Below are 27,887 nucleotides of genomic sequence, written 5' to 3' on the forward strand. Positions count from 1 at the left end.
AGCTCAGGCCGAGAGCTAAGAATAGTCACGCTTGCTTTTGGCGTCTGTATGTAATCCATTCAGCACTGCCAGGAGACCGCGGGACTGCGCATGCACCTTTGGGATTCGTAAGTGCTGAGGAGGTGAGCAGAACAGAGCAATGAAGCTGAGGTACAATGGGTCGCCAAGGGACGTCGCCTTCATCACTCCAAGACGTGATGGCGAAGGAATGTGCGGCTGGTCCTCCTACACCGGGGAAAAGGATCTTGGGAGACTTGTGTGCCTTGTTACGATGCGTAATCACAGACGATGTGTGAGAACCGATGTGTTTTAAGGCCTGCTTGTTTGCTTAGTTTCTGGAGTCGGTGTTGTATAATGCATTAAAGGCTGAGTTGACAGAACTGCGGAGCTTAGTGGATTTGTTTCACACGGCTGCAGTGAGAAACTGAAACACCTCTGGACAGCAATTGCGTTTCATCCCACTTCAGTTTTTTGAAGGTCTGTTGACACACACAGAGACGTCTCTAACTAAATCTGTGTTGTTGACTTGACATACAGTACAAAGTCATGTAAATATTGTCCCGCAATGATTGATGTCCACCTGACATATACAGATATATCAATCAATATGGGTACCGATTACTTAAAGACACATTAATTATTCTTTGTTGTACAGCATTCTGAAGAAAGTCGTTGCAGTTATTTGCCTCAAAATAAAATAACTTGCTGTGCCTTTGAAACAACCTTTCTTTTCTGATGATGGCATCAAGTCCTCTCATTTATCACCCCGCCCCTCCAACCACCTGTCGTACGCAGATACTAGTTTTCACAAATCCAACATTTTGTTTTCTTGAATAAACCGTTTTACTGAAATGCAAAAAAGGAGGAACAGCATTGTGTGTCGACTTGAAATGCAAGAACGTCCATATTATATCTCATCTCTCCATCAAAGAGAAGGAACAAGGATAATATACATTTTTTGTGTGCATGTGTGCCTTCAGGTGGGAAATTGTGGTGGGCAGATGATAGTCTGGCTCAGCTGGGGACTGTGAACAAGAGAGACGGAAGAAACCTGACGGTCCTTCGGAATAAGACCACAGGAGTCGTTCACATCAAGGTCTATGACAAAGACAGTCAGAAAGGTAAACAAAAACATTTCCCAGCCTCTTTTGTCCGGAACAAAACATAGTTGAGTCTATTTACAAAACTAATGACCTTTTTTCTTTTTTTACAACACAAACTGCAGTAAACGAATTTGATCTTAATATACAGTGTCTAGTGAGACTTAAGTTTCATAAAATGTTTGCCAACCTGTTTAATTTAAAACACCCATTTACGTTCTCTAAATCTTCCCATTATAACGCTGATACCGCCAATACCGGTCTGACAGAGTTTTTCAGATGAATGCTTATTGGTCCAACAAGATAAAAGCCGATACTTGGCACGGTTTCATTGCTGCTAGGTGACGCTACCAACGACTCGGACTAAGTGCGTTTTATATTCAAGCTTTCCTCCATCTATGAATTACGGCGAAAGACATTCATACCACAGACAGTTCTATTAGCGTAGGAGTGTTTGATCCTCTAAATGCTCTATTAGGATAAAAAAATGGCAATTAGGGGCTTTTTAAGGTAAATCTTTTTGCTTCCTTCTCGAATCTTCTCATACCAATTAGCTCCCTCATTTATCTCTTTGACACGGACCTCATGGGAGAGCGGGCCCGTCTCATTACGCCACTTCAAATGAGCTAACTGGGGTGTCCGAGGAACAAAGTCAAAGCCGATGTTTTTTCTCTTCTCCGTTTCTACGAGATGTTCTTCAAATGTGTGTGTGTGTGTGTTTACGCAGTCTTGTCCTCTGTTTAGGTCGAAATGCTTGCTTGCAGAAGAACGGTGGCTGTTCCCAGCTCTGTCTGCCCACCTCGGAAAATACCCGGACGTGTTCTTGTACTATGGGGTACAACCTTCGAACGGACCGGTCCACTTGTGAAGGTTCATACAACGTTCCAATTAGCCGTTATACTATCAAGTTTCAAGGCGAATTTGTGTCATTTTGGTTGATGTTTTGACAGGTGTTCAGTCCTTTCTGGTGTATTCGGTGAATGAAGGAATTAGAGGACTGTCTCTTGACCCCAGCGATAACACTGAAGTTTTGATGCCAGTTACAGGAACTACATTTGCCGTGGGTCTGGATTATCATGCTGGTATGTCTTTTGGGTTTGTAGTATTTTTATGAGAAAAGAGAAGTAATGCATTAATGAAAGTAGATAAGCATTGCAAGATGCACATACTTATTACGGAAATAAAACAAATAGCAGTTTATGCAGCAGGGAATTCATCTGTTAGACTTTAAGTGTGAACACAATCAGATAACTAAATGGTATTTTGTCAAATATTAAATAAATCGGCTTTAATCAGCCGTAAAAATTAGACAACGTGATAAACAAAGTAATTTTAAAATAAATATAATTAATTGTATTTTCTGTTTGCAATAAGATATTTTTATGAAAAAGTTAACCTGTTCCAATCATACACAACTTGAACTTTGAAACCATTCGGTTTTAATGGTCCACCACGTGCTTGTCAATGTACCGTTTCTTGACGTGAGAGAAATACAGAAAACATTTATTTCTAAGGTTGCTGCTCCCGGTAATTCGGGCCGATTTATATAGTACAGTAATTGGACAGAAATGTCAGTCTTTGCATCGGCTGCAGGCAATCTGTAGCTCTGCATTTGCGTGATAGAGCAAATATTGGCGTTGCGTCACACGTCTATATATTTTATGGCTCGGGTCAATATGGCATCATGACGGATGGAAGATAATCGCAAAAGATTAGCTGGACAGATGAGCCGAGGTCTCCTAATGAGAGATGCACGCATGCAAACGGAATACAATTTACTGGTATCGGGGTTCCTATTGCATTTTTGGGTGGGCAAGGAGCCGGTGGTGCGTGCCATTGCGCCGAGTGATTTTTATGAAAAGCATTTTGAAGCGGACCGCAAGAGGAAAATTCGCCTCTATTGTTTTTGAGAAGAGATGGATGGACTGGACAAAGCATGGAGTGATTGAGAGCAAAAGGGCAAAGCCATTTAGACCAGTAAAAGTTGGCAGATTGTAGTATGTGAACCTTGGCACATCCATGCAGCCAAAAAAAGTATTTTTTGGTTTGAATACTGATTGGCTATTACACTTTGTCTGCTGAAAGCTAGCAAAGCAATCTGTAAATGTTTGCCTCGCTATCGCCATCTCTGTTTGAAACATAAAAGTGCACGTTACGTTACGTACTTAATCTATCTATACGATCTGTTGAAAAACAGTATGTCGAATTTCTGATCTTACAGGAAATGACACAATATATTGGACCGACATGGGCTCGAACAAAATCTCAAGATCTAGCCGAGATCAGACTTGGAGGGAGGAAATCATCACTAGTGGTCTCGGACGCGTCGAAGGACTTGCTGTCGACTGGGTCGCAGGTGCCAACATTTCCATTTCTCTGCTGTTTTAGCATTTCTTCACGTCCCCAAGTAGCCTTGATGCCTTTGGGCTCTTTCTTTCTCTGTCGGCTCAGGGTCTTTGTTACTTTTAAAGGTAATATTTACTGGACAGACCATGGGTTAAATCTGATCGAGGTCGCCAGGCTGAGCGGTATGTACCGCGCCGTGGTGATATCCGAGGGACTCGATCATCCCAGAGCGATCGCTGTGCATCCAGTAAAAGGGTGCGTATCGGTTTCTTCCCTGTATTACACTGCGCCTGTTCTCATTTTCTCTAATGCTAAGCTTCACCCAAGTGTGGCGGTAGTCTTTAAACGAATGACCTATGATCATCTGGAGAACAGTTAGCGTCTGCAATTAGCACCTCTAAGCTTGTTAACTACAGATTCACCTCCTTTACAAAAGACTTTGTAATTTGCTTTGTAATGTAATATGAGAGGCACGATTATGATCTTGACCTTCATAATGAGGTGATGTTAATGACAGATTTATAATGAAAGTTGGAGAGCATCCTTTCTTCTGCAGAACACAAAAGAAGAGATTTTCAAGAACGTTGGTTACCGAACAACATCGAAGCCAGTTGACTCCCATTGTACGGAAACAAAACCACAGAGAAATTTCTTGAAATTTCGTATTTTTTGTTTCACAGATCAGACAGTCATGAACAGGTTTTGAATGACATGAGGGTGACTAAATGATGACAGAATTTTCATACCCATTTAACCCATTTGCTTGGTTTGATGCAGGATTCTCTTCTGGACCGAATTGGGACAAACTCCCACTATCTCCAGATCGCTTCTTGACGGCTCTCAAAAGTCTGTGCTTGTTAGCACCGGACTAGCCCGACCCAGTAGTGTCTCCATAGACTATCAGGTTTGCGCCTTCCATTCCCTTAAAAGTGCTGATCTCATCCATGTTTGTTTCGCTGCTTATCTAGCAGCACACAGTACATCTTTTTGTTCCTAATGTACCAGATAACAAAACTTGGAATCTGTCTTCCATTTGCATTCCAGCTAAATAAATTATACTGGTGCGACTCGCGCAACGGCAAGATAGAAAGAATCAACCTTGAGGGGGATGAACAGCGAGAGATAGTGTTCGCGGCGAATGGTGCGGATCTGTTTTCCATAGCAGTCTTCGGAGCGTACCTCTTTTGGTCTGACAGGTAATTTATTTTTTCGGTAATTTATAGATAGAAACATATTCTGTCCCGTCTTACTGTACACACAAGGTCACAAGTCTAATGCCCCAGCTGTAGGGTGTAATACGGACAGGTTTTTTATTTAAAAATCTCTTACGGTTCAATGTCATCGCAAGGATGGCTTACCTCACCTTCTGTCGGACCAGCTGTGTACTGTATCTTAATGAGTTCTTTGCTTTTAATTAGTTAAGGACCGTTGATTAGCAGGTGTCAAATTTTTCACCTCGTGCCCCGCCAGAGCTCACGCCAATGGATCCATCCGCCGCGCCTCCAAGAACGACGCTGTGGATGCGGTGACGATACGGAGCGGCATGGGCGTCACAGTGAACGATGTGAAGGTCTTTAATCCGGATCGGGAGAAAGGTTGAGGTTTCACTTAATGACAGTTTTCCTGTTCTTTTTCCAATTCATCAAATACATATTCATCGGCACAGATGTTTAACAAAGATATTTGTTACAAGACTCGAATATTGCTTTCTGTCAAATACGATAAATAAGAAAATAACTTTAATGTCTGTCAGGTGATTAAACTGTCCGAGACTCCATAAGGAGCCTGATCTCTTTGTTTTTTCCAACTCACCCAGGTACGAATCCTTGCGGCAGAGCTAACGGAGGATGTCACCAGCTTTGTTTTTATTTGGGAGACAATCGGAAGACCTGCGCCTGCGCTCACGGATATCTCGCTCAGGATGGTCTGGGATGCAACAGGTACGAGGGCTACCTGCTGTACTCCGAGAGGACCGTTCTGAGAAGCATTCACCTGTCGGACGAAAACTACATCAACTCGCCCGTCCGGCCGTACGAGAACCCGAATTATTTTAAAAACATCATAGCTCTAGCCTTTGATCACCGTCAGAAAACGCAGGGAACCAATCGGATTTTCTTCAGTGATGTGCATTATGGGAATATTCAAGTCATCAATGACGATTGGACGGGACGACGCATCATTGCTGAGAGTGAGTCTTTGTGTTTTTTCAATTATTTGTTTACAGTATATGAAAAAGCATTTTGTCAAAACAAACTTTGTTTTCGTTCAACCAGACATATACAAATCATTGGTTGGACACATTTAAAATGTTTACATGAACATTTTTATTTTATTTGGTTTTAAAGTCAACTTTTTCGAGCAGCCGTTGTTGGCATTAAATTGTATAAAATATTATTTCATTTAGTTTACTTTAGTGTTTATTTTATACAATTGTATTTATATTTATTTTATTTAACATATTTCTGTTTTCTTTTAACTTAAACATAACAAACAAGTTTTTGTTTGTGCACATTTATGAAATTTCCACTTAAATGTTTACACGAACAATCTTTTTTTGTAATTATTGCCGTTTGTTGAATCATTTCTGGTTTTGTCAGATGTTTCGAACCCCTCGCTCATCATTGTCTCACTGGTATTTTCATAGCACGTATTTATTTATAAAGGTAGCGTAGCGATTGCTTTCTCGCATTGCGGCTCGTATTTGTACAGGCATCACGGCCAATTAACTGTGGTAAAATGTAAATAAATGATCTGTATAAAGTACACCCAATTACTCCGATACAGAAGCGGCCCAGTAGCGGCATTAAAATTCATGCCTCATGTGATTTATCAAGCCCTAACCTTGTCAACATTAACACACATCTCATTTAATCAGTACGCCATTAACCTGCGGAGCTGTCAGTTAACAGCTGCTCTTCACATCGATGGCTCGCCTGAGAGGAATGGTGAAATTTGTCAGAAGTGGCCATAGGATTGTTACGCCTGACCCCAGACGCTATAAGCTTTATCCTCTGTTATGGATTTTTGCTGATGCGTGTTTGTTTGGCGTAGATGATAAGCAGGTTTTCTTTGCTTTAACTGGGTGACAGGATACAAGGTAACACTTGTTTGTTTTAGTTCGAATAGTTAAAAATGTCACGGTGCCAAAAACGATAATGGTGTTTTAATTTCAATGCGAAACCTGGACGTGTTTTCGTGAGATTTTCCCAGATGCTCCAATTGCGTTTTGTTGCTCCAACATCTCCCAAGGCCAGCTTTCGTTGACGGGATGCTTAAAATCCGACATGTTGCCGCCTGTCCAATTCAAAGCTTCTGCCAGAACAAACAGTTGATTTTGTTTTACTCGGACCTCTGAAGCTTTCCCCAGTTCTGATGATTAAAGCCTTTGGTTTTCTCACGCTGTTAACGCTGCTCCCGCTTCCAAATCTTTTTTTATTGACGAGAGCTCGCCCTGTTCATTCAGCGTGAACTTTCACAGAGGGAAGAATCGCACCTCTCGCTTTTCATCTGTATGACTTACCTCCGGCCTGACTCTCTCATCCTGGGCTCGGAAACAAGCCTCAGGTTTTCCTCTAGCGCGCCTCCTACTTTTGAGAAGAATCGCAGTACAATTTAGCAGGTTTAAAGAGACAATTCGCTCAATCATTTAGACACAAAAGAAAATGTTTGGAAGGGATGACCTGGTTACTTTGTTTCCGAGGCTACCCTACCCACACGAGAAAAGTATAAATTAGTATAAATTGTAATCTACCGTAGAATATTATAATAGTTACAACACTTGGTTTAAGTGTACTTTAGTATTGTGTAGTATTACCTGAAATAAACCGATGAACTGTATACTTTAATATTTACTATAGTAAAGTTAAATTTTCATTAGTTTCATTTCATATTTAATTTGTGTTCCTAGAAAATAAAACGTATGCGATTCGAGAGTGGGCGTTGGGTAAAACGTGACTATAAGGACATTTTCTCTTTAAATGTGTGTTCTCCGATCTTTCTTTTCTTTCCGAAGGAAGCATTTTCAATGCAGGGGTTTTAGCTTGCTTACTGCCGAGATCCAATATTCATGTTCTTATCCAAACGTTCTTACTTGATCGAAGCAGTAAAATAGTTTTTTGGTCTGCCGTGTTCTCCGTCGATTCTGAAACAACGAGGGATCTGTAAACATGAAAATAACAAAAAATACACACGTACAGAGTCCGCGACTATTATTAGACACATTGATATGCTGCAAATGTCTAATCAGTGAAGCTGGTTAAAAAAAATACTTCTGAAATTAAAGTACAATAAGGCATTCAAGAGGCAGATGTCTCTATTATGAATTATGAGACGGCCATTGTAATTCAGCACGAACCACAATTGATTCTGCGGAGAATGTGAGAAAATTAAAAGGTTTCGCCAAATCCGACTTCACAGAGATGACGGACCCTTGAAGGGTTTTACTCATGCAAGGAAAATCAATTGCGGGTTAGAGGTGAACGAGAGTTACTGAGAGAGAGAGAGAGAGAGAGAGAGAGAGAGACCATCAGAAGAAGGAAGTCAGACAGACAGTGAGCACTGAACTATGCCAGGAGTGTTCGAAATCACATGATCAACCTTGAGGCCTTGAGACAGACACAGAGAGAGAGAGAGAATGTGATGGGGTTTTCTCCACAGGGAGAGATCTGTCTTTGTTAGTGAAAGGAAAAGGTGACGGATGCCATACAGGGGCTGATGGGATGACACATGCGATATATAGTGCAGGAACTGTCTCCATGGCAACGCGGATGCCTCATTTCCATCACCTTCACCATCTACTCGCAAACGTGTATGACTTTCTTTCTTCTGCAGAACACAAAAGAAGATATTTTGAAGAACGTTGGTCCCCAAACAACATCGTCTCCCATTGACAAAACCATTTCTCAAAATATCTTCTTTTGTGTTTTGAATGGCACACGGGGGAATAAGTGATCACAGAAATGAGTAAATACATGTGAAACAAAGAAGGATTTGTGTCTCGTGTTAAATGGTTCATTCGATTCCTCAGGACTGCGTGATCTTGTTGTTGCACTTTGATATCGTATCTGTTTAAAAATGTTGATGTGTATCTCTCCGATGTGTTTCTCATAATGATCAACTTAAACTGTGTCTGCTGTTCCGTCTCTAAAACTCATTAGAGGAAATAGATTGTCAACAACTCCCGCGGTCTCCAACGCGAAATATAGGCAAATCTGGAGGTTGTGATTGAATGCGTTTGCGTCTTGGCAAATGTGAGCACAGTTTGAGCTCTTTCGGATTGTTGTGAAACTCAACAGGAGAAGCCTGAGATTACAAGGGTCTCTTTCTCTAGAGATAAAAGCCGGTTGCGGTACTGTCCTTTCTCGGCGCGGTCGGAGTCCAGTTTCACGCTTGTTAAATCCCCTGCTTTATGCAAGTAATCCGGCATATCTCGCGTGTACTGTTCTTCTCCCTGTCGCTTTATCCTTCAGGCAGTACGGTGATAAATCTGTGACCTATGTGAACTGTGAAATACTTTTGCGGCGCGATTATAAAGATGCAAGTATTATATACTGTATACTGTACATATGGAGAATAAAACGTTAACATCAAAGAGACCGAAAACTACTGGGATTAATGCAAGTTTTTGTTTCTCCTAGAAAACAACAAGGTTGCATATAAACATATATTTTTTATTGTTAATTATTATTTTATAAATTCACTCTACATTTATCAATATCTTTTGACTTGTATGTATAAGTATAACTGCAATATTTATTTAATATTGCTGCATTATGCATGTACAGCCATAAAATGATTCAGGTTACAATTTAGGAAATCTGTACAATATGCAGCTTTTTAAAAGACGACGTAAAAAAGCCGTAAAAATAATATCGATTTGTTATTAAACGTGCTTTTCCACAACACAGCTTGACCATTATTGAAATCCACCTCGTTTCAACCGTCGCACTGGGTTTTCTTATTTCTCGATAATTTTTTTAAAGAAACCTGCGAAGGTTGTCACCTGTTGTATGTCTAGCATTATTTGTCCTTTAACTCTCGATATAAACGTTGTAATTGTTTGACATCATTACATGAAACTGCTCCCATTAAATCTTTGTAGTGTGCCTCAAGCCTACTCTTCTGATGTTCTAGGTCGCCGTCTGTATATGCTCAAGAACGTGAAGTGCACTACTTGATGTGCACTTGTAATCTCTTACATTTTCATTGTGCATATCAATGACTTTCGTAAGGCGTTGTGACCAAAACGAGGACCATCAAGACCTTTGACGTTGACTCTTCCTCTGTAGATGTTGGTTCTGTGGAGGGGTTGGCATACCATAGAGGTTGGGACGTTCTTTACTGGACGAGCTCCACCACAGCCTCCATCACACGGCACACCGTCGACCAGACCACACCGAACCCTTTTAACAGAGACACGGTGGTCTCTCTGTCTGAAGAAGACCATCCACATGTTCTAACTTTGGATGAGTGTCAGAGGTAAGAGTGCGTGGTGAAGTTTTGAAGATTTATTGAAATGATTTATTTCTTGACGAAAAAAAGCAAGCCAGACGCTATCTGGAGATATTAATCCTAGCTGTAACATTTTAAGCCCGATTCTCTTGATAATTTACTTTTGTTGTAGTTGTTAATCCGTCCCATGTTCATTTATTTTTTATCCAGCTGCTTGTTCAATTAAATTTCGACTTTTTGCAGCGACGTTCTTGAGCCCTTGTGATTCCGAATGCAGGAACAACTAATTCCCGTATCGCCATCACATGTGTTTGTTTATTAGACTAAAATAAATCCATCACTCTCGAAATATCTAGTTTCCTTTGTCTCTCCTCCAAATAAGCCCTGTTGAAATGATTATTTTGATGGCTGTCTTTCCAAAAGGTCAATTGTAGGAGGGGTCCTCTAATTATTGCGGTGTAATTAGACGGCAGACCACATACAGCGTATTAATTTTACATCAGTGAGTTGCGTGCATGCTTAATAAAGATTTACATTTCAAAACAGGGTGATCTGTGGTACACGGCAAACATGATTTATGCCTCTTGATCTCTATTAGTTATTTTGCATCATCCTTAAACTAGAAAATATGAATTAATGTACTTTTAATATTTAATGGATTTCGCCTTTTGCTGAACTTCTGATTTTCATGTTGTCCAAGACACACAAAGTTATTATTATATCCATAATGAGTCATTTTACATCCATAATGAATCTAATAAGTACGTTTTGACATGACATCACGTAACTACTATGAATTATGAGCCATTTTAAGTGTAGGTTTTTACATACTTTGATTCCAATCATCATTTCTCATTTCTTTAAAGGGGTCATATGGCAAAAATATGTGTTTTCCTGTGTCTTTGGTGTGTTATAAGTTGCATGTATTAGACACGTAAAATTGTATTTGTATTTGTCAAAAGTATTTGTTTTATTGAATTAGAATTTTGGGGTAAACTACACCTATAATATTAACCTGCATTCAACAGTCATCCTAGTTGTCTATCATCTTTTGATCGTATTATGACAAACGCTGTTTCTCTGAAAGGAATATTTAGCTGTTTGAGCCTTAGCACGCCTGTAAGTGGCTGTTGCTGTTGTCAGCACGGTGCCCCACAGATCCCAGAGCTGCCAGAGATCACGGCTAAGACTTAGCGGTCGTCACACGCTAAGCTAACATGCTTGTCTCGTACAAGGACGCAAAGGACTAGACTTTTCCTCCTGCTTTAAAAGACTGGGATCAGGATGCTATTCACTAAAGTGTCATTTGATCATAATTGCAAATTAATAAATCTTAAATGAGGATATTAACGTAGAATTTGATGGTATCAGTGCCAACTTGAATATGCGTAATTTGAATGTGGCATTCAAAGATAACGTGTCTGAAATTTTACGACTGATTCAACTATGCTGTGCATTTCTGCCAATGTTTTTGTATTTGGATACTCATGTCGTCATTTTTAAATGTGTACTGTCATTGTGTTTACAAAATATCCAACTAAGGGTTTTTTATTTGAATTTTTTTTACACAAAGTTGTTTTCAAAAAATAAACGTTACCGTTAGGTCGTATTTGTTAACAATGCATTAGCTAACATAAACAATACAGTTTTTCGGCATTAACAATCGTTGATAATGTTAAATAATGCCAATAACTAATGTCAACAGATACAACGTATACTTTTGATTTTCAAAGTATAGTTTGATATTTTGTTACGTAACGCATTGACATCGCCCTAGATGTTCAAGTATCTTTTGGATTCATTGTAGTTTAAAACGAGAAGTTGGTTTCTAGTTAGCTTTTTATCTATATTGTACAACATTGTAAATATAGTTCAGTTTGAAAACTATGCTGACACAAGTTTTACCCCTCAGCCTGATGTTTTGGACTAACTGGAACGAACAGAGGCCGAGCATCATGAGGTCGACGCTATCGGGCCGCAACGTCAGAGTCATCGTCAGCACAGACGTCATCACCCCTAATGGACTCACCATTGACCACAAAGCCGAAAAGCTCTACTTTTCCGACGGCAGCCTCGGGCACATCGAGAGGTGTGATTACGATGGCTCGCACAGATACGTGAGTATGCCGAGGCTTCGTGAAGAGTTTTTTAAAAAATGCATGTGGTTGGATGTGTTGCATTAAGTGCATCTATAGAGTAGAACCGCTTAGGACATAAATTGTTCTGGCTTTAGCTTTGGCCTTTGTAAACCTTCTGTATTGCTTTAAAAGAAAAGACGAAGAAGTTCATTTCGTATTCCTTTTAAACAATCGAAAGTGGAATGGATTCATGGCCGTTGCTGAGCTTCGCTCTGACTAAATGCTAAAGGAAACAAGTTAATTAAAGACCCTGAGATCGCTAAACAAGCATTGACTCATTTTACAACTTTAGGATACAAGAGCTCGTATGCATCGTATGTAGTAAGTCATCATCGCGCTTTGGGAGCATGTCAAACGCTTCAGTTAAGGGTCTAGAACTGCAAGTCCCCAACAGCCGACAACACCACGGCGTGTGAAATGACTCCGTCTGCCCATCAGGCTATTAAAAGGTGAAAATTGAGCTGGGCAAACAAAGGAGCGTTTATTTTCTCGTGCGTGAGACACAAACCACGCATTGACGAAAGGAGTCCTGATGCACCACTCTGTGGGAGCCAGTGCCATCTCCGTCTGTAGGAGATAGATCCATACTGTGGCCTTTTCAGACTTATTCAATGGAAAACAGTGTGCAAGAAACCTTGTAGTTTGTGTACGAGGAACTTGGCCACGGATTCAAGCAACGTGAATGGATTTCGAATCATGACACCTTTTAATGACTTTTTTTAAAGGCGACATCAAAATTTGTCTTGTTTATGGTTTGTCTAAAATAAACAGTTGTTAAGACAGATATTGGGGAGTGCGTTTTACATTAACTTTCTATTATTTATTTATGTATTAGTATTGTTTGGTTAAAAATAATAATAATAATGATGATAATAGTAATAATAATAATTATTATTATTGTTGTTGTTATTATGATAATTGTTATTATTATTATTGTCAATTTTTTCTCTTTTGACCTCATTACGCTCATAATTTTCTGGGTGAGAGGGCTCAAAATGGTCTGAATTGAGACACACAACAACCTATTTTTTTCATTTGTATCATTGTGTTGTCTCTTTCAATACCAATAAAAAGATTCAAAGAGACAAATGAACATTTGTTTATTCACTCAACTTTCCAAGGTGAACAGAAAATCTAGAAGCCGAAAGGTTTTTGTATGCAAATGCGTATTGTTTGCTCATTTTCTGATTTTAGCTTAATTTCCCTAAATAGTCAAATATGTTGTGAATTAGTTTTTGTTGTTTATATATACAGGTATATAGTGTACAAAAGCATAATATTGTTGTCAATAAACTGCAATAAAATGTAGAAAGCGCTATCTGCACCCATCATAGTTAAAAGCTTAGATTTGCTCACATTACATTGTTTCACTCTCCTTCACATTTCACACAGGTAGACATTTAACATCCTTCAACTTGAAGAACGGATAGAAAAGAGTGGAAAAGTCCAACATAATCACCACTCTGAAGCTATTTTACACACGAGCTTGTATTCGAGGCAGATATGACGTGTTTTCCGTCCAGCGATTCTTACTTCTATGCTAAAAAGTTTCGATCTTTGGACAGCGCGGAGAGGTTTTCACCTGCCAAGGCGACAGCTCTGATATCAGAACGTCGTGCAGATGCTCTTAATTCTCATTCCCCGACTTGGCTCAACGCTCAGAGACGTGTGCAGGGGAACAGCGATGGCACGCTTGGGAATAAAGACGGCAGGAATGGAAGAGGGCGAGAACACACGCTTGACATGTTGTCATAGCGGATTAAAGCGCGAGTCTCGCTCACCGCGCCGCCTATTATTACGGGAAGACTCTGACATTCATGCATACGGCCCTTCAGAGCCATCTGTGTGTGTGGGGGTTCGTGAAAAGCAGCTAATATCACAGTTTTAAACAGATGTGAGTGAAGCCTGCGAAATAAATGGCAAAAACATGCAGTGCTATCTGTTCGTCTGTCTGTATTTCTGTTTATCTCTCTGCGTGTCAATCAGTCTGTCTGTCTTTCTGTCTCCATCTGTCTGTTTATCTTTCTGTCTATCTGTCTGTGAGTCTTTTATCTGCCTGTCTGTCTCCATATGTGGGCATGTCTGTCTGTCTGTAAATCTTTCCGTGTCTCTATCTCTACTCTGTTTTATATCTTTATCTGTCTGTCTTTCTGTCTCTGTATGTCTATCTATCTGTTTGCCTTTTCTCTTCCGTACTGTCTGTCTGTCTCCATCTGTCTGTGTTTTCCTTTTGTCCTTTTGTATGTCTCTCTAACTATGTCTATGTTTTTGTCTTTCTTTCTATCTTTCTTTCTGTCTGTCTCTCTACATATCTGCCTGTCTCCATATTTCGTCCTGTCTTTCTGTCTCTGTCTGTCTCTCTACCTTTTTTATATTTCTCTAACTTTCTGTCTGTCTGTCTGTCTCCCTAACTGCCTCTCTATATTTCTGTCTTTCTATCTTTGTGCATATCTCACTACACGTCTGTCTGTCTTTCTTTCTTTCTCCATTTGTCTGTCTATCTTTCTGCCTGTCTCCATCTGTCTGTCTGTCTGCCTCTCTCTTTATCTATCTATATATATATATATATATCTGTACATCTTTCTGTCTATCTTTCTGTAAATCTCTCTACCCACCTGTCTCTCTGTCTTTTTATATATGGATCTATCCGTCTGTATGTCTCCCTATCTTCCTTTTTGTCTCTCTATCCATCTGTCTGTTTCTCTGTCTATCTCTCTTTCTGTATGTCTCTCTGCTAACATGACTCTTTATTTATCTCTCTGTCTAACTCTCTTTCTGTCTGTCTTTTTAATGTGGCAGAGCCATAGTTTGGTCTTCTGTGTCCTGCCGTTCTGGTGCCGAGCTCTTTTTTTCCAGAGATGTGTGTGGGAAGATTAATATTCAGTTGAGGCATTTATTGCCTCAAATCTCTCTCTCTCTCGATCGCTGTTCTCTATTTGTCTTCCTGACTCTCCATTTCTCTATTATTCCTTTCCATCTCTCTTCTTCACCTGTCTTTTCTCTTTCTCATTTTTTCCCTGCTATGCTGTTGCACTGCCATTTATCGTTTGTTTCCAGGATCCAAAATGAACTTTTTGCCAATGGCTGGTGCGTGGATCCAATTGAACGGCTGCAAATATTTCTCGCTGGCCACGAAATTGAATTTTGCATTATTTTTCATAAGAAATAAATACATTTTTGCTTCTATGACAACGGAGTTGTGTAGCTCTGTGGTTCAGAATTGGATTTGCCGTTGAAACCAAATTTTACAGTAAACATCAAACCAGTAAACCCTTTGATCATACATATCTATCTGTACATCTGCAGAATATCAAATATTTATGGTTTTTAATATTTGTTATTATTCTTTCCAAGTAATATTTATTCACAGTTGGCCTGTCGAGTGTTCATCTTCGACCTGGTTTATTCCCTCCGTCACGTCAGTTTTCCTGATTGACAGTAATCATTTCATTTCCAAATTCCCTTCAACTTCAATTCTCCTGACAACTTGAGCCACAGGAAAAACAAATCCTCCCTCTTCACCGTTCAACCTCCTCCCTGAAGGCATGCGTGATGTATCCCACCGTCTGTTACGGCAGGAATTCCATTTACTCTCTCCACAGATCCAGGTTAATCATTTATAATGTCGGCGATAATGGAGGAGGGCCGTCCTTCTAGCGTCACGGTGGTTTTTCCCCTCCGGCTACGGACAGAGTCGTGTATCTGCGTGAATTATACAGGCGCTCGGTGTGGTTTATTTTGGTCTGGGCACATTCGTAGTAAAACGTACACGATCAATTTCTTGATGGAACTGTCCTGTAAAGTTCAAGATATAGATTTTGCTGGAGGGTTTGTTTTATTTATTCGCTGTGATTGGAAAGGTGGAGCTAATGGGTGATTTTAATGAGAGAGACTTTGAGGATCTTTAAATGCAATTCAATTTGCTAATACATTAATACGTAAATGTATTACAGGTGCATCTCAATTCATTAGAATATCTTGAAAAAGGTCAATATTTGTTTTCACTCGTTTCAGAAAGTAAAAGCAATATAGTATATCATCTGTTTGCTCCATGCCACGACGCATTGATGCAGTAATTCATGCAAAAGGAGGCCCAACCGAGTATTGAGTGCATAGAAATGAACATACTTTGCAGAAGCCTGACATTTCTGTTGAAAAAATCCTTTTTCTATTGATCTTATGTAATATTATAATTTTCTGAAACACTGAATTTTGGGTTTTCATAATCGTGAAAATTTCAAGAAATAAAGGCTTGAATATGGTATTACCTTCTGAAACGAGTGACAAAAAATATTGACCTTTTTCACGATATTGAAATTAATTGAGATATATTTTATACGACTTAACCCAAGATGAAACCTTTTCTTTAATTTTGCTTCTCTATTTTGTAGGTCATTTTGAAATCCGGTGCTGGAACGTTTTTCGGCTTGGCAGTTTACGAAGACTTCATCTTCTGGTCCGACTGGGTGCGACGGGCCGTAATCCGCTCGGATAAGTTGACCGGAGCAAATGTGAAAGTTCTCCGTGCGGACATTCCTCATCAACCAATGGGAATCATCGCTGTTTCCAATGACACCAACAGCTGTACGTAATTGTTTTCCTTTGTTATGTTCCCATCATAAATGGATGTTATGCAAACTCTTTTAACGCTGAACCCAAACTAAGTGTTTGCAGACGGACGCTGGTCGAAGGGTTTTGACAACAAACCTTTTAAGTGTCTTTTCTAGAATCCACATCTGCTCGAATCAAAGACAAACATTTAAAAACAAAAGCTCTCAAAACAAGCAGATAAAAGAGTGTTATTGTCTTGCACTGGATAGTTTTGTGCTATTTGTGTTAGTCATTCTGTTTGTTTTATTCGCACAACGTGTCTGAGATCTTTATTCGGAGATGACAGGGAATACAATGGAAAGTCAGACGTTGGATGCGTCAGAAGTCACCAGGGGTCCTTAAAATTTGATGGGCGCGGAGCGAAGCTAGAACAAAACCAACATGTTCCGACGTGGCAGTTGTGTTATCTACTGTTTCCCTCTATGATATGGGCAAAAATCATGATGATGGGCTCTACAACAGATGGGAATGCAGTATTTCCATAAATAGATTGACGGCTTAGCTCTGCTGCAGTTTTATAAACTATTATAAATTAAACGTATTTTTCTAAAATCTTGAATCTCCAGTGGTTTACAATAAAAGTTGCCAATGGCATTGTATGTGGCGTGCACATACCGTGTGTGGCATTAGGCGTTTTGCTATAGTCGGTGTCACCGGTGGCATTTGTTAATATAGGAAACGTATTTTATAGACAGGTTTTTTATTTTAGTTTCTTTTTTTTGTTGATGTGTGATGTGATTATTTGTTAAAGGCAACCTGGCTGACGTTAAGGTTTTTCATATTATATTTTTAGCAAAGTGTGTGCAGTGGTTATTTGTTTTGTAAGGTGTGTGTTTAATATTAGCAAAAGTCATTGTACTTTTTCGCAGTTTTGTGTCTTTTGTAGTTTTGTGTCTTTGACCACAGCAAATCCCCCACCCCCGGTGTCACCTTTACATGTCTATTAACCGGTGGGAAAATATCATCACCGCCACATCCCTATGTGCCATATACAGTATGTAGCCAATTGCATTCTTATTGTAAAATCTCTAAGGGCATCAAGAACCAAACCCAGCTGGTTCAGTTAACATCAGTGTATCGCAAAACATGGTGACTTGTTTATGCTTCAAATTCAAGATTTTTTTTTGTCTCCGGGTAATGGTGTGTTTGTAAGGAAAAACGCATTTTGAGTGCCTGAGGCGTAAATCATTTATGCAACGAATCCAGGCTGACAAGCTCGGCTACACTATTAAATTTATAGAAAGTGACATATTTATAGAATAATTTATTTATTTATCTCCCTGTGCTGCTGTTCTGGCTTCTGAACAGACGTTTCTATGTGTGCACTTTCAGTCTCAATGATTCAAATGAGTCTAATGGAAGCAGCTTAGATGTTTGGCATGCGGGAGCGTGAATGGTGCCGTTTTCATCCTGGATGAGATTTGGACCTTCGTGGCCACAGTCCCTCCTATCTATATTGCACAGACGAAGCCATCACGGGAATTTGTTTGTACGGGGATGTGAAATTCCCAAACACGGCTCAGCTGGTAGAGTATGATGCTGGCGATGCCAAGTACATGAGTTCAATACTTGTTAGTGATAACTCGATACGTCCCATGATGTTACAACATGTCGTCTGATTGGGTCAATGTTGCTAGACAAAAAGAGTTACCTTCACCGTTAAGAGTGAGGTAACCATCTGCAATGGCATTTGCTCAAACTAAAAAACATTCCTTAATAAACGTCAACAGGAAACAGCCGTTGAAGAGTTCATGCTATTTAAAGCTACATCCAATAATAAGCGAAACGCTCCCAGTACTGAAGCCTTTTGTCGCTATGGTGAAAGATGCTGGCCCGGTGCACTCATTTGAATCTCAGCCATTTGTGCGGGGAATATATTCATCCCAAGGCTCTGGAGTATGTCAGGAGTGTGTGAGGAGATAGGGCAGGGTGGTTCAGAGACCCACACGCCTCGCCAACATGTGTGCCAAACACAGTTCAAACTCACACCCGCTGAGAAGTCCGAACCTCGGACTGGCAATGCAGGAATGGCCACACTTTTTCAGCATCACTAAAAATATCTATTTGAAGCATTAAGAAAGGTTCCCACTCGGTCGCGATTTGTATATGGAAGCAAAGACGGTGCATGTGATGTGTCATCTGGGATTTCTTTATACTTTCAGGCGAGTCGTCCCCCTGCAGCGTCAACAACGGAGGGTGCCACGACCTTTGCCTTCTGACCCCGCTCGGTGTGGTAAACTGTAGTTGCCGCGGGGAACGGATATTACTGGACGATAACAGATGTGTATGTAAGTCCTGTCTGCTCTCTCCCTTTCTCTGTCTCTCACTCTTTCTCAGTCAACATTCATGTGAACTAATTCCTGAACGCGCTCGAAAGTTTTTTTCACACCAGAACTTGATTAACATACAGGCTTACTAAGTGCCTGAAATGTGCAGCTTTGTTTGATAAATTGGCGTCAAAAACAGGATGATAGGGTTGATTCCAACCCAAAGCAGTTTGACTTCTGGACAACTTTCACAGACTTTGGTTTCTTATCGGAACATCACATGACAACTGATAAACATCTCTCAGAGAATAGATTCACAAGCATTTTAATCTCTTAACATTGACCAAACATCAGATGATTCGCCCGGGAATACAGGTGATGAAAGAAGAGTTTTGTGACAGAGAAACATAGTTTAGTAACGGACTGGGTCTGAATTGAAATTCATAACGTACGTTTAGGTCTGTGAAGCCCCGGGGCTGGTGACGGGAAGCTGAGGAACAGAGGAGAAGTGGGACAGAACAGCCACTATTAGCTTAGTGAAAGAAATAACTCCAAGAAAAGATTGCAACAGAAATCTAGCAGCAAGTCTGCCCTTACAACCTTAAGTGCCATAACCTTTGCTTATACCCCCAACCAGTTCAATTGTTCTTAATAAAACCGGGTTAGTGAGCTAGAAAGAAAGTCGAGAGATTCTGTGTCCAGAATAAATACGATGCCACGAATCTGGATTGTGAATACAGGGTAATGCAGATGCTTATTTACATTGTAAATCTAGCCTGTGAATCGGATTCTGTTTACTCTGTTTTAGGTTTTTGAATCTATTTAGTTTCTGAATTCTAAATTTGCATTCTAAATCTACAATGTGGTTCAGATTGTGTTTTGCTAGATTATAAATCTAGAATTTAAATCTGAATTCTAACACCGCATCCTAACCAAACGCGATGAGATGAGATTCTTACGATAAAGCACATGTAGAGAGATGCGTCCTGTTCTCATGACTTTCAATGATGCGTCACCGGACGCTATGCTAGAATTTCAGAATCTAAACGAATTGTATATGGCCTGTCATCCTCCATGTTTGGCGATGAATATTCATGAGGTGCAGAATACTGTGATTCGATTCTGTTTAGTTTTTAAACTTAATTAAGATTTAATGTCTAACTATGGTTTCTAAATCTACATTGCGGTTCCAGTTTTACTTGCTCAGAGTTCCAATTTTAGAACCGGATTAAGATCTAAATTCAAAGTCTGGTTTCTTAATCCATAATGCGGTTTAAATTCAGTGTTCATGAATTGAGATCGCTGAGATGGATTAGAGTCCGAGTTCTTAACGTTTAATGTTTATTGAGTGTATCCTGGTCGTCGAAATGACCCCATCCCCAATCATTGCATCAGCACGGCACGTCAAAACTCTACAAAGCCTTTTTCGTCTTGTTTTTTAGCCATGAACTCCTCTTGTAACATCCATTTGGAGTTCCAGTGCGGGAACGGCGAATGTATCGACTACCAGCAGACATGCGATGGCATCGCTCACTGCAAAGACAGGTCGGATGAGAAAATGCAGTATTGCGGTAAGAACCCAATCAGGCGGGGTGCTGGGTTGTAGCCCTCGGGTTACAAATCTGAGCAGAATGAAGGAATCTACAGAAATGTAGAAGGTCTTCTCATTCTCTTGTGACTGGGGCTAATGAGGCGAGCTAAGAGCAGCCTGCCAAAAAAGCAATGAGAGCTAGTGATGAGACAGGCTGACTCTCTCTCTCTCTTTACTTTTGAAAGCACAGTGTTTATTAAACAGTGGTTCTCAACTGGTTTTTCCTCAGGACCCAAATGTAACATAAGGGCATCGCAATTTGATACTAGAAATGTTGGTGTAGAAGTGAACAAAATAGCTTTTAAAGTCAGTTATTCTATTTTGTTGATATTGCCGTGAATCTAATATGCACAATAATTTACAATTATTAGTATTTATCTGTGTATGCATTTACTTTTAAATAAGAACAAAATTGTAATGCCTTTAGCGGGCAGATATACACTGCACACTAAAGTCTGCTGTATTTTGTCTTTATTTTGAACCCGTAATAGATTTTCCTAATGAGGGACACATTTTATTAAAACCTGATTTTCAAGGGTAAACTTCTATCAGGCAATCCTTATTTGTTGGCGTCTAATCTGGTTTCTACGAAGTGACAGATTAGTTTGCGTCAACATATAAAAATACGTTTGATGGGCCGCCCAGGCATTGATGTCATCACCAAAAGATTTAAAAATCTCCTCTTTCGGAACAGACTTCTGATCTATTTTATAGGTCGTATCTCAGCAGTTGAGAAACAATACAGATGCTGTTGAAAAGTTCTTGATTCTTTTGTTGTTTTCTAGAAAACCGAAACTGCCGACAAGGCTTTAAATCATGTTATAACCAGCGCTGTGTCGCCAAGCATCGGTTCTGCAACGGCGTGAACGACTGTGGGGATAATTCAGATGAAGTTTACTGTAACAGTGAGTTTTACGTCTGATAATTGTGAAACACTGTGTGTCGGTCAATCCACGACTTGTAGTTTGTCCTCATCCTGATATATTCTCATGAGAAATTCACTCGATCAATCAATAAACCTTTGAGTTCTCACCTCACCCAAACATCTAAATAACAACATTAAGCTTTAATGAAGAAACACATCTATAATGTAGACCACACAAACCACAGATCTCCACCACCACGCTTTGCAGAATTCCAATTACAACAGTCTCGCTTGTGATACATGATGGAAGTGTATGTAGCATTAGAAATAAACAATATACAAAATAATACCAGAATTAAGTCAGGGGTAAACAAACTATAACTCAATCTTTAGATATTCTTTAGATAGTATGCTAACTCAAGCTTTATTGTCATCGTCATTGTTTGCAGGTTCCTCGTGTTTGTCCTCCGAACGGCGTTGCGCAGATGGCTCCTGCGTCCCGCTGTCATCTTGGTGTAATCAGGTCATCGACTGCGCTGACGCCTCGGACGAGAAAAACTGCAGTAAGATAAGCATGCGTGAAGGCGCTAGCTTGTTTACACTTTTAGCAGACCTGTTTGTGTACGTGTTACCTCACGTGCGAAACACACTCCTCGCTATCCTCCCTATCCAGACAGCACAGACTGCGTGGAATACTATAGGCTGGGCGCTCGCGTCAGCAAGGGCGAGACGTTTCTGAACTGCAACTCCACGTCGCTGTGCGTCCATACTTCCTGGTTGTGCGACGGAGCCAATGATTGCGGAGATTATGCAGATGAAATAAACTGCCACGGTAGATGGGATTGCATTCTTTGTCAGTCTTTCTGTCCCTTGTTTACAAAGCTGAATGCTGTCACGGTAGAATTAAAAGTCCGGATGTGAACAAAAGCAAATGTTTGACTGTATTGTATCTGTATTGTATTGTAATACGTTACTGAGAAAACGAAAGAGTCACGTCAGTGTTTGACTGGTGTTCTGAAACATTGCCAAGATGAGTTCTGCAAAATATTTAGAAGTGATGTGTTTCGATTTTTGAGGTCCCGTTTCGTCAATGAATATTTATGGTTGAGCAGTGGTTGAGGTTTCTTTTTTTTGCGTGTGTAATTGTTATGCTTTTTAGTAAACAGATCTTTCGAAAATTCATCTTTAATAGAGATTTTAAGATGAGTCTCTTGAAGATGACGACATTCTTTGACCTGATTTCTGCCAACGACCAAACACAAATTTATAGCCACATCAAAATAAGTTGACAAATTGACATCATTTCTCATTTGTTTCTTTTTTGGGAAAATATTATCTTCGAATATTTAACTTCTGATTTATTATGCTTTTCACTATCTTTGACTCTTTCAATGCGAGTTAGAATCGCGAATCATTTTTTTCTGATTCCTGCCAAAAAAAACTACACTACAGTATTTCAACACCTTCCCTAAATAAAATGTTTTGCTGTTGTCGTCTCTCAGTGTCTAAGATACAAACGTGTGAAGACGGCCACTTCGCGTGTCCCAGCGGAAACTGCATTTCCAGGGTTTGGTTGTGCGACGGACAGAAGGATTGTGAGGACGGAGCTGACGAATTTCAATGCGGTGAGTGCCACCATCTTTGTCATCCTAATGTGTATATTCATGTCTAAAGTCTTATTTATTGTCTAGTCACGCATTACCATCAGCATCTGAATTTAAAGTTGTATTTTGCCACGAAGATCTGCAGAACGTGTCTTGTATGTGCCTAACGTGTTACATTCTTTAAACGTCTCTTTTTATAGAAATGTTACGCTTGGTTTCTTGTCTTACATTTGACTTGATTTGTTCGTAATTCCAGCCAAACTCTTATAATCACATCTGGTGGTATTATGCGTCTGCATGGAGTAATCACTTGTTGAACTATGAAATTGTTTTTCTTTTTCTTTTGACCGTTTTTTTGCCATTAAGTTGTAACTTAATGTACCAAATAAAATGTTTGATGCAGCCCTGGTGTTGACACATTGGAATTTTAAATACATTAGAAACAGGGAGCATTTTTGCTGTCAAAACCGTGTTTATCTCCCTATGATTGATTGATACTGTTGAGCTGTTTATTTGCAGTTAACCGTAAAACATCATTTCGATTCGCTGAATGATAAAAGCGATTATTGTAATATTCTTGTAAATCCAGTCACTCTTAAAACTGATATGAACTCACACCGCCTTAGAAGTTCTGACAGTTTTGGCAAGACTACATAGTCCGAGCAGCACTGTGGGGTTGGAAGTTCAGAAAAGTGTGATGAGATATTGGGTCTTAAAGGGCTTCGCTCCTTCCTGCTGCATCTGGTCATTGTTTTGATCCTGAGAGTTGGTGGATCTTATGGGTTCTGCTTCAAAGCACTGTGTTCTCAACAAGAGAACCAATATGTGAAGGAAACTCCTGTGGCCTTGTTTTCACTGACCAGATAACAGAAGTAATGTATCCTTGACAAACACACTAGAGCTTATTTGCCTTTCTGCTACGTATAGTGCTGGTTGTAAAATTCACACCGGCTGAATGGAATGACTTTGTACCGTATAATTGTCCTCATGTACTCAAATCAAACCTGTTTAAAGGGAAAGCTTCCCCAAAATGTATATAATTTCATTATTCAAACACATTTTTGTCATTCCAAACCTCGGTTGCGTTTCCAAACAACGACATAACTCACTGGTGAACAATGTAGTTACGACTGTTTCCCGAAACCAAAGAAAGCTCTGTCGGAGATCCATTGTTTGAACCAAGTTGGTTCAGCAATCTAGTTGATGACGCCACTCAGGGTCGAGTAATGACGTCTACTATTATTTTCCTGAGAAACTAAAAGTTCAAATTGAATTTGTATATATTTTAGATTTTTAGTTTCTCTGTCTAGTGACCAACGATGCTTTTGGGAAACACACCCCTGTGTGACTTTCAGTCTTCTGCAGAACACAATTGAAGATATTTTGAAGAACTTTGGTAACTGAATATCATTGACCCCATTGACGTTCATTGTATAAACACAAAACCGCCGAAACATTTCTCAAAATGTTTTCTTTTGTCATTAACAGTTTTTGAATGACACAGGGATGAATTAATGATGGCAGAATTTGTATTGTTGGGTGAAACATCCATTTAACACTCATGGCCATTGACTGCCATTGAATGGAGAACCCACATGAAGATTCTTCAAAAACGTTTGATTCCACTAAACCGAGACTTTATGGTCGAGTGAATAACAGCAGAATTAAAAACCTTTCTGCTTCTGTTTTTCTGACCTTGTGTTTTTCACAACCCCAGTGGCTTGCAGAGATATCACAAAATCGATGGCAGAGGCAAGAAAACAAACATTCGGCCCTCACGCCATAATGCTGATAGAAGCATCTTTGCCCCGCACCTTCACTGCTTTTGTGCATGTGCGCCAGTGGACAATTATTTTGGACGGCGTTCCTGCTCGCAAGCACTTTTAAAGTTAAATCTCTCATCCCAACAAGGGCGAAAGGGTGCACAGATATGATCTATTTCTCTGCTTTTAAATGCCACCTTGTTTAACTTCTCCAGTTCTCCGGAGTTATCGCACTGCATTTGACTTTCATGGGCGGACTTACACTGTAACCGTTGAAATGTATTCATCAACCTTTCAGTTTTCTTTTGCTTATTGTGGGGCACGAATATTGTCGTCTCTGTTTTGACAGACAAACAGATAAAGTCTTTAATGGAAAAACAAAGCGTTTTAAGGGGAAAGTAATTTTCAGATAATAAAATCTTTTGTCATTTATTCACCCTCACATCATTCTGAACCTGTACTTATTTAAAAAAACCATCTTCGATGCATAGAAAATATAATATTGTGATAAAAATTTAATTTAGATTTTCTTTAAAAAGCAATATAGGGGCCATGTGTGTCATCCACAACAAAGTGTGCAATTTTCAAGAAATATTCGTTTCAGATTCTGATTGATCTGAACAGTTTAACCCCCCCACAGATTCATCGTGCCTTTGGAACCAGTTCGCCTGCTCGAAAAACAGGTGCATCGCCAAACAATGGGTCTGCGACGGGGAGGACGACTGCGGTGATGGATTGGACGAGAGCGAGGAAGTTTGCGGTAAAACCGAGCGGCGCAAATGTACATTTAGGACACAGAACGAATGACTTTTGAGAGGAAAGATATAAATCAGCGTAAATGAAGCAGGAAGGAAAACTGGGCTGCGCTTTCATCATCGTTGCGAATTTATGGGAGCGCTTTGCTTATAGAGCTGAAAAAACAGAGGTGCCACAGAGGTCAAACACAAGCAGGTTTTTAAACAAGTTCTCGAGACAATGCTTAAAGGTTGATTAAACTTTTCCATGTTGGCGGAAGTCTGCGTCTGGCAGACGTTTGATAATTTCCTCGGTGTCAAAGATTAAATGCAGCTCGTTTTCTCAAAACACATGAATATTCATTAATGACACAGTGTTGGCTTGAGATTGGGGGTTCGGGAAAATGTGTCTGACTCTCTTTCTCTCTCTCTCTCTCTCTCTCTCTCTCTCTCTCTCTCTCTCTCTCTTTCTCTCTCTCTCTGCAGGTTTGGTAACATGTGCTCCTGGTCTCTTTAGTTGTCCAGGCTCCTACGCCTGTGTACCCAGGAATTGGTTGTGTGATGGGGAGAGAGATTGTCCCGATGGCAGTGATGAACTCGCAGTAGCCGGCTGTGGTAGTTTTCACTGTCTTCTCGAAAACAAATACGTATTTCTAAAGCTGTCTTTCATCCCAATGCACGACTGACTGTCCTTTGCTGTTGCTATGTCTCAAAAGCTCCAAACAACACATGCACGGAAAGCACGTTTCAGTGTCGGAACCAGAATTGTATCCCGCGGAGTTTCGTGTGCGACCACGACGACGACTGCGGCGACGGTTCGGACGAGTCTCTCGAATGCGGTGGGTAGCTCGATTTTCTTGACGCATTAGTCTCTGTCAAAATGACCATCCCTCTGCGATCGGTTTCTCTGTCTGCGTTTACTGTGTCTTAATTACGTTGGCACTAGTTTAATTAGACGATTCAGTGGATAGATTGTCCCAAACCTCAAATCTAATAATAAACACACAGTTTCATAACGACTTATTTGTTTCGATTTGGTAGGTTTGTGCGCAGTTACACATTTTGTGATGTTTTGTGATGCAATCATTTTGTCAAGCCAATGTTTAACATAACTATATTTTTCGGTCTCTTCAGAGTATCGTTTATGCAAAGAGGAGGAGTTCCGCTGCGCAGATGGGCGGTGTTTGCTCAGCGCCCAATGGGAGTGCGACGGCTTCCCCGACTGTCTCGACCAATCAGACGAGCTGCCACTGAACCCTAAATGTTCCGCAGCAGGCGAGTCCCTCTTGCATGTCACCCGACTCGTTGATTGACAGGTTCCTCTGTCCCGTCCCATATGGGACCTGACGGAACACCTGGTCTTGCACCTTCATCTTGTTCCCCTGCCAGTACCACCTGAGGAGGGCAGAGAGGCGCCTCTTCTCTCGCTTTTAGTTTTAGGGCAAACATATGCCATTAATGTTAGCAGATGCTGTCACTGTTCCTGGCCAACCTCATCATGATATCGTTTAATTTTTAATATTATTTTTTAGATGGAATATTACATTAAGTTAATTTGTGAGGAGCTTGCAAACATTTTTGGCTTGTGTTAACGTTTGCACCGAAATGTTGTTTGGACCAATTGAGATGGATTTAAATGTGCCGTTTATGCTGGGTTGTATTTATGAATTGTGAATTTCCATTTTTCTAACAATTTACACCAAAATAGTTGTTGCATTGAATTGAATGCGACAGAAGCTGTTCTTTGAGAAAAATGATCTATGCAGAAATTAAATAGCATTTTTTTATATTGTGTTTGCATTCGTAACAATTTACGTAGAAATGGATTCATTTCAACACGGTCACAAATATTTTTGTTTACCCGATGCATATTGCACTGATAAATAACTAGTTTTAAAACTTTTGATACTAAACGAAAACATAACATGTTTTACATCTAATACTTTTATCTGTTTCTTTCTCCCGTTTTTTCCTCACTGCTCCATGTTTTAGAAAGTTTGTGCAACGGTTCGGTTTTCATGTGTGCAAACGGTCGCTGCGTTCCGCTGGGGAGTGTCTGTAATCGCCATGACGACTGCGGGGATCGCTCGGACGAAAGGAACTGCAACGTTAACGAATGTTTAAACCGTAAAGTCAGCGGCTGCTCGCAGGATTGCCAAGATCGACCTGTGGGATACAAGGTGTGAGATGTTGTGTTTTAGTGTTTAATTTTCAGGACGGTTTATTTGTTACATTCTGCACAAAAAATAAACAAACCAGAAGAAACACAAACTACTAAATGCTAAATGCCGAAATGCTTTTATCTGCTGGCTGTAAATAATGTTTTTGTTTGTCCAACAAATCCTTATAGGTTTTAGCACCTAGACTAATATTTACAAAAGTCTTTGCAAGCACACGTTCAAAGTAATATTACATGGT

The 27,887-nt window shown here is 40.0% G+C and overlaps 1 protein-coding gene across 1 annotated transcript in view; it reads left to right on the forward strand.

The window, feature by feature from the left end:
• Positions 1 to 27,887, forward strand: part of lrp1ba (low density lipoprotein receptor-related protein 1Ba) — a gene marked incomplete at its 5' end in the record, with an annotated part of 152,716 nt that overhangs the window by 81,420 nt on the left and 43,409 nt on the right. The window contains 23 exons of the mRNA XM_079471794.1: positions 981 to 1,121; positions 1,845 to 1,970; positions 2,051 to 2,182; positions 3,322 to 3,456; positions 3,572 to 3,701; positions 4,224 to 4,350; positions 4,491 to 4,642; positions 4,917 to 5,041; positions 5,263 to 5,634; positions 9,734 to 9,923; positions 11,809 to 12,013; positions 16,426 to 16,618; positions 18,808 to 18,933; positions 20,355 to 20,483; positions 21,289 to 21,408; positions 21,818 to 21,931; positions 22,042 to 22,200; positions 22,871 to 22,993; positions 25,376 to 25,495; positions 25,956 to 26,084; positions 26,186 to 26,308; positions 26,604 to 26,744; positions 27,462 to 27,649. Of these exons, the coding sequence (XP_079327920.1) occupies positions 981 to 1,121; positions 1,845 to 1,970; positions 2,051 to 2,182; positions 3,322 to 3,456; positions 3,572 to 3,701; positions 4,224 to 4,350; positions 4,491 to 4,642; positions 4,917 to 5,041; positions 5,263 to 5,634; positions 9,734 to 9,923; positions 11,809 to 12,013; positions 16,426 to 16,618; positions 18,808 to 18,933; positions 20,355 to 20,483; positions 21,289 to 21,408; positions 21,818 to 21,931; positions 22,042 to 22,200; positions 22,871 to 22,993; positions 25,376 to 25,495; positions 25,956 to 26,084; positions 26,186 to 26,308; positions 26,604 to 26,744; positions 27,462 to 27,649 (3,500 nt within the window). The remainder of the gene's footprint in view (positions 1 to 980; positions 1,122 to 1,844; positions 1,971 to 2,050; positions 2,183 to 3,321; positions 3,457 to 3,571; positions 3,702 to 4,223; positions 4,351 to 4,490; positions 4,643 to 4,916; positions 5,042 to 5,262; positions 5,635 to 9,733; positions 9,924 to 11,808; positions 12,014 to 16,425; positions 16,619 to 18,807; positions 18,934 to 20,354; positions 20,484 to 21,288; positions 21,409 to 21,817; positions 21,932 to 22,041; positions 22,201 to 22,870; positions 22,994 to 25,375; positions 25,496 to 25,955; positions 26,085 to 26,185; positions 26,309 to 26,603; positions 26,745 to 27,461; positions 27,650 to 27,887) is intronic.

This window comes from Barbatula barbatula, assembly GCF_947034865.1.
Source record: "Barbatula barbatula genome assembly, chromosome: 13".
NCBI lineage: Eukaryota > Metazoa > Chordata > Actinopteri > Cypriniformes > Nemacheilidae > Barbatula > Barbatula barbatula.